We start from the raw sequence: 18,267 nt of genomic DNA, 5'->3' as shown, positions 1-18,267 counted from the left end.
TAAACTCACACAGGTTTTGTTTGGAGCATGCAACAAAAATCAACAATAAACTGGCAATGTAGCTGGCAAATAAAAGACACTGAGCAATGGATGACAATTTATGGAAGAGGTCGACCTGGCAGCAGTAGCATCAATAAAGAAATAAGCAGTAGTAAGGGTTTAGAAAAGCTTCATCAGATACTGTAGCTAGCGGATGGCGGCTTCTCTGGAAAAAAGCGTTTAAGAAGAAAGAAGAGCAAAAGAAGAGAATGACAGACACACACAGCTCTAGCCATAGAAGCTGGTCACCATCAAGCCTGTGTTGCCTTGCAGCATCAGCAGATAGAGGTGATATTTGAGCAACATTCCCTTAGAAAGCTCTCACAATGCTTTCGCTTTGTTTTTTTGTAAAGGGAGAGAGAAAACATGCAGGTCTTGAGAAGGATAGACACACCTTCTGCAGGGCTTTCTTGCCCCCCTGCCTCCTCAGCTCTCCCATTAGGGGCCTCATTGGCAGCAGTAGCTGCCTTTGTGTGAAGCTCAGCCTCGCCATGCAGGCCGGGCAGAGCCTGGGTCTCGCCAATGACCTCTGCCTGCTCTAGGAGCTCAGATGAGGGTTCCTTCTCAGGGTCCTCCCCACTCCACTCCTCCTCCTCATCCTGTTCCTCTAGAGCTGCTGCTGTTGCTGCAGCTTCTGAAGTCTCCTCCTCTTCCTCCTCCGCAGCTGAGAGACTCTCCATGGTCTCCTCTTCTTCATAAAAAGGGAGACAAGTGGAAACATCAAGACTATAGACAACACAGACTTGGGTTACTGGGGAAGAAAAAGGTGGGACACTTTCAGCTCTATCAGTTAGGAGGACATCTCTAATGACAATTTTGCAGTATGCTTAGGAGTTGTCTCTGACCTTGAGTTGAATTGGTGGTAGATAAATGTGAATACGGAAGACAGTCATGCAGTTAAACACTCCATCAAACAAGATTCTAATTAAAGCAAGCAAGCGTTTCTTCTTTAGCTGCCTCAGTATTTACTGCTATTTCAATCTAATGCAATGCAAATCTAACACAACAAATACTGTGCTAGCTTAAGACTTTTGATATCTACAGTATTAGAAATCTAAAGTGAAAGCAATGAAACAAAAAGAATATAGAGGTACAGTGGTGCCAGTGTTTGAAAGTAGCTAACTACAAGTAGCGACGCTACTAACTTAATTACATTTTTCAGTAGCTTGCCAGTTGCTCAGCTGCTTTTAAAACACTCTAGCTTTTACAGTAGCAAACTACTTTTTTCAGCAAGTAGCAGTGTAGCGCGACTAAATGCTGCATCATGTTTTGGTCAGATTATAACTTATAGCCTTCTTTATTGCATTGAAGTCAAACTTCTACCGGTAAAACATCTGACGAACTGGCAGCCAGTAGCGGTTTTAACCACCACGTAATTGCGTGGGGCCCCGAATGTCAGGGGGGCCCCCGCCCTGGTAGAAAAGCTCAGCAAAAACCGTTTGAGGGGTGACATGTTGTTTTGGGTACACGTGCGAATACGCTGTTGTCAGCGTTCTCAGAGCGGTTCACGTTAGAAGTGTGCCGGGTTTCGGGTTCGGGTTTGTAATTTATGAAAAAATATACAGGACTTCCGAACTTGTTTCACTAATGAGTTAGGGGCCATTCACACCGAAACGCGTTTTTGTGTGCGTCTGCTTTGTTTTTTCATTGTTTTCCTATGTAAACACATGCTGGACGAACGTCCTTGACTGCTGCACTGCGTCACGCTGCTTCTTCAGTATCTCACGCAGGACCGGCACATTTTTAGACACTGCGACAAGTTAAAAATAAGTTCAGGTCACAAAAAAGCAGATCAAGGCACCTGCGTTCTGTTTAATTTGTTGCACTGTGTCTATAATTGCTGGGTTATAATAATAATAAATAACAAAATTATTGAAATGGGGTCCCAGGTTGGTCGGTTGCTTGGGGCCTCAGAAATCATAAACCAGCCCCTGCTGGCAGCGTATTTATGGCTGCTGCTTTGAATCAGGCAGGGTCCTTCTTCTTCTTTTGTAATGGCAGATCAAAAACCAAAAAAGTGCATTACAGCCATCTACTGTTAACTCAGGCAGCTTATTCCTGCTCACTTGGATATGATGAGAATGTCTGTTGGTTATCTTAAAAGCGACCAACCACAGTTTGTTTACTATAACAAGACCTACAGGGCCTGATAAATCTGAAAATGATAAAAGAACACCATTCTATTCTATGAAACAAAGAATGTTTTTGACACTATGTTGTTCAAAGACAACCCAACAGCATATTTACCTTTACTTTTTAAAATAAAATAATTCAATAAGTTATTATTGCCTTTTGAGGGATTTATTTTCTGTTCTGAATATGTTTATTCCGTTTCTCATTATCTGTGCGTTATTGGGAGCAGCGAGAAGAATAACTGTTATCATGCATCTATTTGTTAACACATTTTTTCCATTTCTTAGCATTTACTTAACTATTATTTTAATGGTAAGTATATAAAATTACTGGTAAAAGAAATAATTTATTATGGCATGTATTATTATTTGACTATCTATTATAGGGTGACCATACATCCTCTTTTTCCTGGACATGTCCTCTTTCTTGGACCTGAAAAAAGCCTACGGCCGGGATTTCAAAATTGCCTCTAAATGTCCAGGATTTGGTTTTGTTTTCATATTACACATTCTCTCTCACTCATCCACCCGTTCGCTCTCTGTTTGTTGTATGTCTGTGCAGGAAAGAGATCACCAGACGTGCTCTGCCACTCTCAGTAAGAACTTATTAAATAGAACGTAAATAGTTTTATCAGACTTACGCTTGCTACGCAAATTCATTTTTAACTGAAATGTTGACTATATCGAGACAACATCAAATAGCCTAGGGTGCAGTGCAGGTGCTCTGTCATTACCTCGTCAGCCCTGTTCAGAATATTGGGGCTCTTTAGCCATTTGACATGGATGAATTGCTCCAAAGCGCTTTAAAAGCAAAGATTCTCATGCAGAATTTAAATGTGTCACATGCACCATGATACTGAGGGAAGCCGGGTTTAATAACTTATGTGAGCCACTGGTAGGTGCCCCCCTTCGGCATATCGCGCCACCGTTTGGCGGCCGATTGGCCCCATTTCGCAGCCGGCCCACCGAATCTCCCTATGGCCAGTGTGAACCTGTTTAGCACTTATAAAGCTAGATGGATATCATAAGGTTGCTGCATCGCATGACAGAAATGAGTACGGAAGTGGCTGGCATTAGAGTGTTAAAAATAAACGTTCATCATAAAAATATATACATCGATCTTTACGTGTTGTAACGATGACATCATTGGTTAATTGATTGATGCATCGATCCAGATCGATGGATCGTTACTCCCCTACTAAATATTATGTGACAAGCACAAAATGTCAGCCCAAGGAGAGTTTGACCTAAAAATTTGATCTATAGGCTGGGTACAGCAGGAGGAATGAAAAACGTGAAGTATAGTAGAATTTTCTTTTTTTTTTTTTTTTAATGGCATCTGTTCTTTTCTGTTTTTCTGTTGTTGTATTTTATGTTATAGGCATTATTTTATGTTATAGCCATTATTAAATTAATGTTACTATCCATTAAATGTATTAAATACATTGAATGTGTTTAATTAAATACATTAAATGTATTTAATTAATACATTTATAAATTAATAAATGTTATTAGTGTAATTTTTGTTGTTGTTATTATTATTATTATTATTGGTTTGACAGTAACATTTAAAAAAAATATTGCCTTATTCAGTAGATTCAATGTAGCTAGCTACTTTTTGATAGTAACTTGCAGTGCAGCTAACTACTTTTTTCAAAAGAGTAGCTTGAATGTAGCATAACTTCTTTAAATTATGAGTAGCTTGCAGCTCGTCAAACTACAGTTTCTTAAGTAGCTTTAGTAAGTAGCTTCCCCCAACACTGAGTTGTCCCAAAAAGTATTAAAGGAATAGTTCACCCAAAAATTAAAATTCTCTCATCATTTACTCACCCTCATTCCATCCAAGATGTATATGTATGACTTTCTTTCTTCAGCAGAACACAAATTAAGATTTTTAGAAGAATTTTTCAGCTCTTTTGGTCCATACAATGCAAGTGAATGGTTGCAACATTTTGACACTCCAAAAATCACATAAGTCAGCATAAAAGTAATCCATAAGACTCCAGTGGTTAAATTAATGTCTCCAGAAGTGATTTGATAGGTGTGGGTAACAAACAGCTCAATATTTAATTTTTTTTTTATATATACATTTTCCTCCCTGCTTACTCAGACTGCACTTTAACTTTCACATTCTTCTTCTTGTGTTTTTGGTGAGTCACATTCTTCATGCATACACCCCCTACTGGGCAGGAAAAAGAATTTCAAGCAAAAATGTACTTAAATATTGATCTCTTCTCACCCACACCTATAATATAATTTCAGAACATATGGAATTAACCACTGGAGTCATATGGATTACTTTTATGCTGCTTTTATGCGATTTTTGGAGTGTCAAAATGTTGGCACCCATTCACTTGTATTGTATGGACCAACAGAGCTGAAATGTTCTTCTAAAAATCTTCATTTGTGTCCTGCAGAAGAAAGAAAATCATACACAACTGGGGTGGCATTAGGGTGAGTAAATGATGAGAGAATTTTCATTTTTGGGGTGAACTATTCCTTTAAGACACTTAAGCCACAATGAATGGATTAAATTTTATGTTTCACAAAATATGAAATTAAGTGGCATCTGAAAACGAATGATGCTAGACCTTCTTTCAGAACTAACTTTTCTAAGCTTTTCTTTTAACTAACTGGTCCAAAGGTAATTTTTAATGGATGTATAAAGTTATCCTCAAGATCACATAGGTGTCCTAGCCACTGGTGTAGTTCCTCAAATTAACTGTAGACATTTTCCACTTTTTTTGATGACCAAAAAGTGTCCAAATACTTTTTCATCTTAATTTTGAACAGTATTATTTAAAACCTAAAACTTCAATTTGCTAAATGCTTTTCTTACATCAGTGGATGTAGACTGTTTCTTCTCTCTGTGTTTTGTCTGTCTCTCTCTCTCTCTCTCTCTCTCTCTCTCTCTCTCTGTGCGCATGTGCGAGCGTTTGTTGAGCGAGTGGAGTGAGCGTTTGGTGAGTGCATGGTCTTTTGCGCCCGCTGTGGCAAAAAAAGAGCTTTTTCTTTTCTTTTTTGGTTCAAAGTTTCTTTTGTATTGTTTTGCTGTACACTAAGCTAAGAATCGTATATATAGCTTATCTGGGCTGGGTGCCAAATCCAGTGATTCACTGGGAAGTATGGCGACCCAAGGTGCGAGTTCTTTGGAATCACTCATGCGATACCATGGAGTGAAGGTGGTGTCTGCGGAAAGTGTAGAGGAATGTAGTTTGGCCATTGGAGAAGTGATTGGTCATAAGTGTGTGCTAGCAGCGTCAAGGATGAACAACTAAACTGTTCTATTTTTAAGCACAGTGGAGAAAATGAATGAAGTTGTGGAGAAAGGCATTGAAATTCAAGGATTGTTTACTCCATTAATCCCTCTCTCCACCCCCGCTAAAAAAGTCACTATCTCGAATGTACCTCCCTTTATTAAAGATGAGATGCTGACTAGGGAATTGTCACATTTTGGTAAACTGATAGCTCCTGTGAAAAAGATTGTAATAGGAAGTAAATCAGATTTAGTAAGACATGTGGAATCTTTTAGGAGATTTACCTACATGGTCTTAAAGGACAATAGAACTGAGCTTGATTTGAATCTCAAGTTTAGAGTGGATGATTTCAATTATACTCTCTTTGTCACCACAAACACGATGAAGTGTTTTGGGTGCGGCAAGTCTGGGCATCTAATTTGTGCGTGTCCAGAGAATAGTGCTCATAACAACAAACAAAGCGATGGTGTAAGTGAAGACGGAGAAGCTGCTAGCACTGCTCAGCTGTCAAATAATAATCTGACCATAACCAGACCGCCTCCTGCAACCAAACAGGGAGTCGAGTCAGAAAGATCAGCAGATGAAAATGCTAATGAGTCTGATCTGACTAAATCATGTCTCACTAATGATGTAAATCTGTTGTTTTAGTTGGTGAGACTGCTAATGAAAGTGAGGAAAAAAGTGATAAAGTGAATGCTTGTGATGATAGTGAAGAAGATATAGATGATACACAAGCGAGTTTGAGTCAATATTCTGATGCAGAATCTTTTGCTGAAAGTGAAACAAGGTGAATGCTCTTTAATGGACATGGATCAGGTTGTGTTTAAAATACCTTTAAAGAGAAAAAAATATGAAAATGGTGCTGCATTAAAACAAGCAAGAAAAACAGGAAACAGAAAAAAGAACCACATAGATGATGATGGTAGTGAGAGTGAGTTTTCTGATTTCAATGTTTCTGTTTGTTCGCAGTCCAGCTGGACATGTAGAAGAAGTAGAAGAAATAAAAAAATTCTTGAAGTTGACCAAAAATGTAAGAGGAGCACAAATTGTAGAATACTTTCCAGATCTAAAATTACTTATTGAAAATTGTAAGTGCTTAATGAGTGAGGGACAATTTACAGACAAAGAAGTCTATCGTTTAAAGAAGATCGTCACAAAAATCCAAACTCAATTGAATAATGGTGATGGTGAAATGGCTTAGGTTTTATACCTTTTTTAGTTATCTTGCTCTTTATTGTGCAGTTTCTTCCTTTTCAGTAAGAATGAGTGGCATTCGCATTGCTTCAATAAATGTGAATGGAGCTATGGACTGCAGAAAAAGAGCAGAGATATATTAAGTAATGAAACAAAACAAAATTGATGCCCTGTTTATACAGGAAACACACAGTGATGAATAAAATGCTATTGAGTGGGCTAAAGAATGGGGTGGTCTCTCTTTTTTAAGCCACAACACTTCACTAAGTGGAGGAGCTGAAGTTTTAATTAATAGTAGCTTCACTCCTTCATCTTTTTTGGTAGAAGACATTGTAAAAGGTAGATAATTAAAGATTAGAGCTCAATTTGAAGATCATGTCTTTGTTTTTGGTTGTGTATATGTACCAACTTCACAAGTAGACAGAATGTTTTTTTTTTTTTTTTAGATGAATTATGTGCAGAATTAGAAAAATTTAATAATGATGAGTTTTTAGTTTTGGGTGGAGATTTTAATTGTGTGGAAAAAAAGCATAGATAGAAACCATATTGAACCGCATATAGCTTCATGCAGAAAGATTATGCAAATGATAGAAACAAATGAGTTATATGATGTATGGAGAAATGTCCACATAAATGTAAAACAGTATACATGGACACATGTTCGTGATAATTTGATATCATTGGCATGGTTGGATAGGTTTTATTGTTTTAAGTATCATTGTAGGTTTTTTTTAAATTGCTCTATTGTTCCAGTGGGCTTTTCTGACCATAGTTTAGTTGTATGTACAATAACTTTAAGTTCTGTAAAGTTAAACTGTGCTTACTGGCATTTCAATACAACATTGTTGAGTGATTTACAGTTTAAAGATGTTTTTGAATTTTACTGGAAGAATTTTAGAGAAGAAAAAGTTAATTTTGTTTCTATACAGGAATGGTGGGATATTGGCAAAGTGTGAATTAAGAAATTATGTCAACAATATACTCAAAATGTCACAAAACATTTAACATCCTGGTTACTTGCGTAACCTCCGTTCCCTGATGGAGGGAATGAGACTTTGTGTCGATGTAGTGACACTAGGGGTCACTCTTGGGAGCCCGAGACACCTCTGGTCTTTGATAAAAGGCCAATGAAAATTGGCGAGTGGTATTGCATACCACCCCCCCGGACATATGGGTATAAAAGGAGCTGGTATGCAACCACTCATTCAGGTTTTATGCTGAGGAGCCGAGACAAGGTCCTTGCTATTTCAGAGGGTAGTTCAGCACTGTGGCAGGAGGGACACAACGTCTCGTTCCCTCCATCAGGGAACGGAGGTTACGCAAGTAACCAGGACGTTCCCTATCTGTCACTCACTCAACGTTGTGTAGTGACACTAGGGGTCCCTATACAAAACGCCGCAACTGGCTGAACTGTGTTACGTGAACTGGCGGTGTGTGACGGGCAAACCACTGTGTGCCTCGTAGCCAGCGCACCAGGCCGACACATAACCTCCCCCAACACTGTTATGAGTGTCAAACGGCCCTTTGGGACAAGTCGACTACCCAAAAGATAGAGACGGGCTAGCCCAGTCATGGCCTCTTAGGTCTTCAAGGAGATTGCCTTAAGCTCAGCTGACTGAAAAGGCTCAAAGGGGGCTCTCTGTAGACCCTGAAGAACTACAGAGAGGTCCCATGAGGGAACGAGGCACGGTCTGAAGGGATTCAGCCTTCTGGCACCTCTCAGGAACCTGATGATCAGGTCGTGCTTCCATAAGGCTACATAAACCTTCAAGGTGGAAGGTGACCGCCGCCCTTCCAACCTCTCCTGCAGGAAGAAAAGCACTGATCCGACTGCACATCTCTGGGGGTCTTCCCACTTAGCGAACAGATGCCACTTAAAGGCATACAGGCACCTCGTAGAGGGGGCCCTAGCCTGAGTGATCGTGTCTACCACCGCGGGTGGTAGACTGCTTAGGTCTTCCGCATCCCGTCCAGGGGCCAGACATGGAGATTCCAGAGGTCTGGTGATGGGTGCCAGATGATGCCCCGTCCCTGAGAAAGAAGGTCCTTCCTCAGGGGAATTCACCAGGATGGGGCTGTCACGAGGAGCGTGAGGTCCAAGAACCACGTCTGGGTGGGCCAGTAGGGTGCTACCAGGATGACCTGCTCCTCATCCTCCCTGACCTTGCACAGGGTCTGTGCAAGTAGGCTCACTGGGGGAAACACATATTTGTGCAGTCAAGGGGGCCAGCTGAGTGCCAGCGCATCTATACCGAGAGGTGCCTCGGTCAGGGCGTACCAGAGCGGGCAGTGGGAGGATTCCTGGGAAGCGAACAGGTCTACCTGTGCCTGGCCAAATAGACTCCAGATCAGCTGGACCACCTGAGGGTGGAGTCTCCACTCTGCCCTGAGGGTAACCTCCCGTGACAGCGCGTCCGTTGCAGTGTTGAGGTCGCCTAGGATGTGAGTGGCTCGCAGCGACTTGAGGTGCTGCTGTCTCCAGAGGAGGAGATGGCAGGCGAGTTGTGACATACAACGGGAGCGCAGACCACCTTGACGGTTGACATATGCTACCGATGTCATGTTGTCTGTCCAAACTAACACGTTCTTGCCCTGGATCAACGGCCGGAACCTCCGCAGCGCCGGCAGAATTGCCAGCAACTCGAGGCAGTTGATGTGCCAACGCAGCCGCGGGCCCATCCATAAGCCGGTGACTGCATGCCCATTGCAAACAGCGCCCCAGCCCATTTTGGAGGTGTCTGTCGTGACCACGACGCACCTGGAGACCTGCTCTAGGGGAATACCTGCCCGTAGAAATGTGAGGTCGGTCCAAGGGCTGAAGAGATGGTGACAGATCGGCGTGATGGCCACGTGATGTGTCTCGCAGTGCCGTGTCCATCTCGGGAATCGAGTCTGAAGCCAGTGTTTAAGCGGTCTCATATGCATCAACCCGAGCGGAGTGGCCACCGCTGAGAATGCCATATGCCCCAGGAGCCTCTGAAAAAATTTCAGTGGAACCATTGTTTTCTGTTTGAACGCCTTCAAACAGGTCAGCACTGACTGTGCACGCTCGTTCGTGAGTCCAACTCCAAACCGAGAAAAGAGATGCTCTGAACCGGGAGGAGCTTGCTCTTTTCCCAGTTGACCCGAAGCCCTAGTCGGCTGAGGTGCGAGAGCACCAGGTCCCTGTGTGCACACAACACATCCCGAGAGTGAGCTAGGATTAGCCAACCGTTGGGATAGTTGAGGATGCGAATGCCCACTTCCCTTAGCAGGGCAAGGGCTGCCTCTGCGACCTTCACGAAGACACGAGGGAACAAGGACAGACCGAAAGGGAGGACCTTGTACTGATACGCCCGACCCTCGAATGCAAACCGCAGGAAGGGTCTGTGTCGAGGTAGAATCGAGACGTGGAAGTATGCGTCCTTCAGGTCTACCGCCGCGAACCAATCTTGATGCCGGATGCTCGCTAGAGTGCGTCTTTGCATCAGCATCTAGGACGGGAGTCTGTGTAAAGCCCAGTTCAGTACTCGCAGGTCCAAAATTGGCCGCAACCCACCGCCCTTTTTCGGTTCAATGAAGTAGGGGCTGTAAAACCCCTTCTTCATCTCGGCCGGAGGGACAATCTTATTAGACGTACCGGCGGGTGGGGCCTCGCGGTGGGGCCGAGCCTGATGTGCCACACCATGTCGTGGCCGTGCTGAGTTCAGGGACATCAAAGTACTTACCTGGCTCCTTGTGACCACCCCCAGAACAGCCTGGGATGGGGAGGAAGAGGCCTGTCCTCGTGACCCGTGGAGACTGTCACATCGGGGGTGGATTTGTGCCACAGCTGGGCGCTCAGGGGTGGGGAGACCGCCACTGGAGCGCCAAACCTGCCAAAATGTAGTGGTGGATGGTGGTCATGTTGATGGCTGTGCACACCGGGTATGTGACCCAGGGAACAAGGAAACTCTTGGGTACTGCAGCCACTTGGACATGCAGTGCAATTAAATGCAAAGGTAACAAAAGATTCTCCTCCTGGCCCTTGACCGGGGGATGGAGTGGTCTGCTTACCAGCTCCAGAGCAGCGGGTTTTGTCGTCCCAGGGTCACCCATCTCAGGGGGCGCTTCGAAACCTTTCATGGGTTCTTGGCGGCCGTGAGTCGGGTGGCGTCTGCTTCCTGTGGTGGGCTCCACGCCGGGGCCGGGCCACAGGGGTGGGCTGCGGCAGAGCCGGTGCAGTCACCGCAGGGGGACGCCCTTGGCGACAAGCAGACGGGCTGTGGGATCTTGAGCTGCGCCAGGGCAGGATGTGCCAGATAACCTCCGTCTGCTGCTTCACCGCTGAGAACTGCTGGGCAAAGTGCTCGGTGTCGCCGGACTGGCCAACTTGGGAAATGGGGGCAGCAAGGAACTGTGACTTGTCGGCCTCTCCCATCTCGACCAGATTGAGCAAAAGGTGGCGCTCCTGGACCACCAAGGTGGACATCGCCCGCCCGAGAGACCGCGTCATGACCTTCGTCGCCCGGAGAACGAGATCGGTTGCCGAGCGCAGCTCCTGCATCAGTCCCGGGGCGGAACTACCCTTGTGCATTTCCTTTAGCGCCTTGGCTTGGTGGACTTGCAGGAGAGCCATGGCGTGCAGGGCGGAGGCGGCTTGTTCAGCGGCACCATAGGCCTTGGCCGTCAGAGACGACGTAAACCTACAGGCCTCGGACGGGAGCTTTGGGTGCCCACGCCAGGTGGTGGCGCTCTGTGGGCATAGGTGCACCGCGAGCGCCTTTATTCACCGGGGGGATTGCCGAATACCCCTTGGCCGCCCCACCATCAAGGGTAGTGAGGGCGGGGAAGCTGAAAGATTGGGACCGGGCAGTAAAAAGTGCCTCCCATGACCTTGTCAACTCTTTATGCACTTCTGGGAAGAAAGGAATGGGGGCGGGGCATGGCTTTGAGCGGCGCCGCAAGCCCAGGAACCAATCATCGAGCTGTGAGGGTTCAGGGGAGTGCAGAGGGTTCCACTCTAGCCTGACGCTCGTGGTTGCCCGGGAAAGCATGTCGTCATCTCCGCGTCAGCCTGTGACTGGGCGACCGCACCCGAAGGGAGGAGCCCAGCTGAGGTTTCTGCATCCGACTGGATGAGCCCACTCTCTGATGCTGCGTTCTAGAGCTCATCACCTTCACGGACTCCGATTAAGAGGTCGAACTCACCGTGAGACGAGCCGGTGGACTCATCCGGAAGCCTATCGGGGCAGACGAGCATGCTGGGGAATGGTAGGTCCGTGGGGGGTATACCTGGTGGAGGTGGTCCCATTGGGGTCCCCAAATCGCCCCCAGTGCTAGCCGCGCTGGCCTCATACCCGTGGGTAGAAGGACCGAGGTGGGTAGCCACTGGGGTGGCTTGCTTTCTTACGAAGGTAAGCCGCGACCACATCGTTGCCATGGACATGTTCTCGCAATGAGTACATGACCCATCCACAAACACTGTCTCTGTGTGAGCAGTGCCCAGACATGAAAGACAGTGATCGTGACCATCAGAAGGCGAGAGATACTGAGCGCAACCAGGAATAACATACAAACGGAAAGGCATCTTTAAAAAGACGTTCCGTGTGTGCTGCTCTTTTAGAGATATATACTCTTTTATTTCTGCAGTGCACCAGTGCAGAGAGGGGAGAAGCCGCTGAAATGCGCCGTCAGATCCAGCAGAGGTGAATGAACAGTCGTGGGAATTCAGCTCAGTGAGCATGACCGTTCGGCTCCGAAGAGAATATCTGAATGAATGGTTGCATACCAGCTCCTTTTATACACCGTATGTCCGGGAGAGTGGTATGCAAATACCACTCGCCAATTTTCATTGGCCTTTTATCAAAGACCAGAGGTGTCTCGAGCTCCCAAGAGTGACCCCTAGTGTCACTACATCGACACAACGTAGAGTGAGTGACAGATAGGGAACTCAATCTATAAAGAGTTTAGAAAATGATATTTTAGAAGTTCAAGGTTTAATTCAGACATCTGGAAATCAAGACCTTATAGAGTCTCTTATGTCAAAAAGATCTGCTTTGTCGGAGTTATACAGAATGAAAGTGCAAGGAGCATTGGTTAGTTCACGATTCCAGAATATAGAGCAGATGGATGTTCCATCCAAGTTTTATTTTGTTTTAGAAAAAAAGAATGGCCAAATGCATTACATTCAAAATTAGCTCTCTGAAAGCGGGGTTCTGTTGTCAGATCCAGCTGAAATGCGTAAAAGAGCTGTTGCTTTTTACAAGGATCTTTTTATTTGTGAGCAAATAAATTGGATGATAACCAATTATTTTTATTTATTTATTTATTTTTTTTTTTTTTGAAGAGCTACCAAAAGTTTCTGAAAAAGATAATGCTAAACTTAGTAAGGCTATTAACTTAAAAGAACTGTATAAAGCTTTACAAAGTATGGATAATGGGAAGGTTCCAGTGATAGATGGTATCTCTTTTGAATTCTATAACGTATATTGGGCTATTATAGGAGAGGATCTGCTTGAAGTTATCAGTGATAGTTTAGCAAGAGGGCTTCTACCACTGAGTAGTCGGAGGGCAGTTCTTACTCTTTTACCCAAAAAAAGGAGACGTAAGTGATATTAAAAACTGGAGACCTGTTTCGTTATTGCGCTCCAATTATAAAATTATTTCTAAAGTATTAGCAATTAGACTAGGGAAAGTCTTGGAAGATATCATCAATCCTGACCAATCCTATTGTGTGCCTGGCAGATCTATCTTTGATAATATTTATTTAATTCAAGACTTAATAGATTTTTCAAAGATTGGTGATTTAGATTTTGGCTTGATTTCCACTGATCAGGAAAAGGCGTTTGACTGAGTGGAGCATAATTATTTGTGGGAAACTCTAGATGCTTTTGGTTTTCATTCGGATTTTATAAATTACATTAAAGTATTGTATTGTGACATTGAGAATTTACTGAAAGCTAATGGTGGCATATGTGCTCCCTTTAAAGTTCAGTGTGGAGTGAGACAAGGGGATTGCTTTATACTTTGGCAGCAGAACCACTTCTGCACAGGTTAAGAAAAGTGTTAAAAGGCATTTCTTTGAATGACTGTGAAAATACTCTCTGTTTGTCAGCTTATGCTGATGACATTATTGTAATAACTAAGAAACAAGCTGATGTAGATATTTTATGGAAAACACTGGATGATTTCAAAATGATTTCAGCTGCAAAAATCAATTGAGCCAAGAGTGAAGCAGTCCTGGTGGGGAAGTGGACAGCTGGGGTCCCTAAACTTCCAGATGGACTGATATGGACAAGAAAGGGTTTCAGATATTTAGGAGTTTATTTGGGTGATGAAACTTTTCAGTCAAAGAACTGGGAAGGGATATTTGAAAGGCTGAAAGGCCGTCTAGATAAATGGAAATGGATTAATCCAACATTGTCTTATAGGAGCCGAACCCTTATTATTAATAATCTTGTCGCTTCCTCCCTGTGGCATCGGCTTACTTGCATTGACCCACCACCACTTTTACTTTGAAAAATTCAATCAATGCTTATAGACTTCTTATGGGACAAAATGCACTGGGTTACTCATAATGTTCCGTATCTATCAAAAGAGGAAGGTGGACAAGGACTTGTGAATTTGCAGAGCAGAACTACAACCTTCTGAGCACAATTTATACAAGGTTTTTTTGACAGGACCAGAGTTCATAAGTTGGAGACCAGTGGCCAGTGCTATTTTAAAGTCTGTTGAAGGTCTGAGCTTGGACAAATCACTGTTTTAATGAACTCTGGAACTTTCAACACAGCAAAATTTCCTGTATTTTACCGGAACCTTTTTAAAGTCTGGAACCTTTTTCAATTTCAAAGGACAAGTAACACAACATTCTTATATTGGCTTCTTAAAGAACATCTGGAGTATGGTGCAAGATTAGATTTAACTGGTACATGTGTTTCATTGACTGAAGCTTTTATTAATGCCAAAATAACAACTCTTGGTCATATAATCAGTTTGACAGGACCAGACTTTGGAGAAGTGGATAAAGTGGCAGCACTGCACTGCAAAAGTTACATATTTTTCTTGCAATAGAGGAACAAAATATGCTTAGAGAATATTGTGTTGGAAAACGTACTCCTAATGATAAAGACTGTTTTCCAAAGTCGCTGATATCACCTAATTTAGATGAATATGTTGGAATTTTCTTGGAGTCAGATAATGTAATGGATATGGATTTTAAGGAAGCTAATGGTAAGAAGCTATATAAGTCATGTGTAAAATATTTCAATAAGAAAGCATTAGACAGAAAAGTTGATTCACCTTACTGGCGTACTGTTCTAGGTCTGAACAAAGAAGTAAAACCACAATGGAGAGCTCTTCATAAGCCACCACTAACTAAAGAAATTGAGATTTACAGTGGAGAATTTTACATTGTATTATTGCTGTAAATGCTTTTATATCTGTGTTGAACCCAGATGTTAATCAAGAATGCCCTTTTTGTTCTTAGAGAGAGACTGTCTTTCGTGCTTTTATGTACTGTTGTAGACTTAAACCTTTGTTTGATGTCTTACAAGAACTGTTTAAGTGCTTTAATGAAGAATTCTCAATGCAAATTTTTATTTATGGTTTTAAGTATACACAGAGACGACAGAGGGAATGTCAGTTGTTAAATTTTGTTTCAGGCAAAGCTAAAATGGCAATATATATGACCAGAAAAGACAAAGTTGAACAATATCATGATTTCAGTGTTGTAACAGCTATGATAAAGTCAAGACTGCAAACTGATTTTCGTTTTTATAAAACTATTGCTTGTTTAGCAACATTTGAAGACATTTGGTGTCATGGGGGGCATTGTGCTTTGTCGTTGATGATGAACTTTATTTTGCACAATTTATCTAATTATTATTATTTTTTTATTATTATTATTTTTATTTTATTTTATTTTTTTTTTGGGGGGGGGGGGAGTATGTGTGGTATAATTGAAGAATGAATTGTAATAAAAGTATTTTTAAAATTCAAATTCTCTCTCTCTCTCTCTCTCTCTCTCTCTCTCTCTCTCTCTCTCTCTTGGTGCCTGAATGATTGATTCTCCTCCCCCAGTTCAGGAGCTTCTCCCCCTAATTATCACCTATGTCCTTTGATTGGTTGATGACACAGGAACCTGGATTTGGAGGAAGATAAAAGGGAGAACAAAGGAGGTGCAAAAGAGTTGCTGTCTGAGTTGTTGTTTGGGTATTAGTTGAGGGCTGTTGTTGTGAAGGGAAGTGTACCTTTCTTGTTGTTAATCTCAAATTGCTGCAAAACCCAAATTGCTGTTGAAGAGTTGTTATTGTTGAACTTAGTTAGTGAGCTTATTATAGACTTTAGAGTTTATTTTGTCATTTGGTTTTTTTTTTTTTTTTTTTTTTTTTTCTCACAAATTGTATATTTGTGAATATTACAGTCACAACTTTAATTTGGGAAGCTGTAGGGAGGGAGTGCCATTTTTTTGTTACCAACTTTTTCCTCTGTTTTTGGTTAGACAGGTTAGTTAATAACTTAAGATTGGGTGTACTTTATTTTGATTTGTTATTTTGGCCTTGCATCCTCCTGAAGAGATCTGTGCTTCCAAACTTTTGAAAATAAACCTTTGTAAAGAGTTTGTTTCTGTCTGGTATTGAAGACATTGTTTTTTAAGCTTTATGCTTAAACACAAAATGCATCCTCACCCTAGACAGGTGTTTTTTTTGTTTTTTCCCTTTTTTAAAAAAGAGTAATTTGGTTTATTTTTTCATGCAATATCATCACTTGTAAGTGTGGCTTAAGTGTCCAGAAATACTTTTTGGGGCCACAGTATCCTGTTCTTTTCTCACAATCCCCCCCCAAAAAAATATTTCAACATTTGTCAAGTGCTCCATATCAGCTGCTTCTTTGTTCAATTTTAGTCTTGAACATGAAAAACATTACTTGCACACAACACACTTCACAATGCTTTGTACATTTGCATTGTCACTGAGACCAAATGAGTGGCGCAACAGCATTTCTGAGACATAAGAATGAAAATGAAACTGGAGATCCTGCTCAGAACAAAGTGTGACTGCAGCTTATGAGAGCGAGGGAAAGGGAACTGACACTGCTGGAAGCCAGGCAAGATATGGCAATCTCAGCAGGGTGCTGTAGTGGAAGGAGAGATGAGAGAGAAGAGAGATTAAAAGAGGGAGAGTGGGACAAAGGGCCAGTAAACTCATGTCAAATGAAGGAATGGGAATTCTAAGGAATTTAATGACTACTCTTCCCTAACGATTCCATGAAAGATTCTTTTAGTACTTTTGAAGTGGCACCTCCCACACCAATTAAACTCTGTTCTGAATGTGCATTCTTAACAATACATTGTTGTATGGACAGCCAATCAGTACATTGATTTAAAGGTGGCGTAAGATATTTCTCCTACCCCAGCTTTAAGGAATGGTTCACCCAAAAAGGAAAATTCTGTGACAATTACCCTCATGTCATTCCAAACTTATATGATTTTCTTTCTTATGCAGAACACAATGAATATCTTAGTCAGTTGCAGTGGATAGTTCCTTACTTGAAAAATGCATAAAAAAGGGACCCAAAAATATCATAAAAGTACTCCATACGATTAGTGCATCACATTCAAAAATTATGAAGGCATTCAAAAAGATTTTGTGGGAATTTATTTTTCTTTTTAAATCATCTGTTGCATGTTTATTGGTGTATGAGAAACTTTTTCATAGTAGCATGTGTGTTCACGATACAACTTATTTTATAGCACTAAACAACACAAATTGAGTAAATTAGTTGTGTAAATGACAACATTTTCATTTTTGTGTAAACTGTTCCTTTAAAGTACAGAGACAACTACAAGTCATTTGTAGGTCGATTCATTTTGGGTCTTTTTGATCAATTAATCAAAACCAACTCATAAGAATCAATAATTCATGAATCAGACTTTTTCTTGATTCCCAACCCTAATTAAATGGGAAACACAACCCACAGAGTAGTAATTTTGGTACAGTAAGAGATTAACCTTTCTTGACTGATTCATTAAGGTCAGAGATTCTGATGACTATGTACACTTGTATGCAAGTGTGTGTGGCTGTGTGGGGGCAATCATATGAAGAGCTGAAAGTCCTCCTGTAATCTACAGCATGTGTACATCAGCAGGCTGGAGAAATGGGAGGGGCCTGTTGAGTTGGGTAGGTTACAGACACATGGGTACGTTTTCAGGCCTGATGAAGTGACATTCAAAAATACAGATGGACAGAGAGGCTCATATACAGGCAGACAGATGTAGAGACAAGAACACAGCAAACAGGCAAAGGAGTAAATGTGCAAGGCATGCACAAATGTCCTGCTGATGGTGCAAGCCATTCGGATTTCATTTTCAGAACCAGTGTTTTTCCTCCTTTAACTGAGTAACTTCATAGCTGTAGGGATTTTGCATAAAAGCAATGCTTGTGCCTTGTACTGCATGGCATCAAAGTTTCATGAAATCCAAATCACTTGCAACTGGAATGTACTAACAAGGTATAAAAACAGTAACCACCCCCACAAGACACGCTTTGGAATGGGTACGACACAACAGAGACAAAAGCCTGGAAGATGCGGACAAGTGAGAGAGAGAGGTGTTGATGCTTAGCCAAAGACAGAAGAGGACTGAAAGAGAAAGGAAGAGGGGGAAGAAGGAGGGAAGGAGAAAATGG

At 42.2% G+C, this 18,267-nt stretch overlaps 1 protein-coding gene across 17 annotated transcripts in view; it reads right to left on the bottom strand.

Annotated features, from left to right (window-relative positions):
• The window catches only part of LOC127448476 (microtubule-associated protein 2-like), a 205,174-nt gene that overhangs the window by 34,524 nt on the left and 152,383 nt on the right, over window positions 1-18,267 (bottom strand). For 11 of the 17 annotated variants that reach the window (XM_051711021.1, XM_051711020.1, XM_051711026.1 and 8 more), the window contains one exon: window positions 434-730. The exons of 2 other annotated variants lie outside the window; for them this stretch is intronic. In XM_051711021.1, the coding sequence (XP_051566981.1) occupies window positions 434-730 (297 nt within the window). The remainder of the gene's footprint in view (window positions 1-433; window positions 731-18,267) is intronic. 4 more of the 17 variants (XM_051711022.1, XM_051711030.1, XM_051711032.1 and 1 more) reach the window with 1 other exon arrangement.

This window comes from Myxocyprinus asiaticus, chromosome 11, assembly GCF_019703515.2.
Source record: "Myxocyprinus asiaticus isolate MX2 ecotype Aquarium Trade chromosome 11, UBuf_Myxa_2, whole genome shotgun sequence".
Lineage (NCBI taxonomy): Eukaryota > Metazoa > Chordata > Actinopteri > Cypriniformes > Catostomidae > Myxocyprinus > Myxocyprinus asiaticus.
The sequence above is the reverse complement of the archived record's forward strand: the minus strand, read 5'-3'. Positions and strand labels throughout refer to the sequence as shown.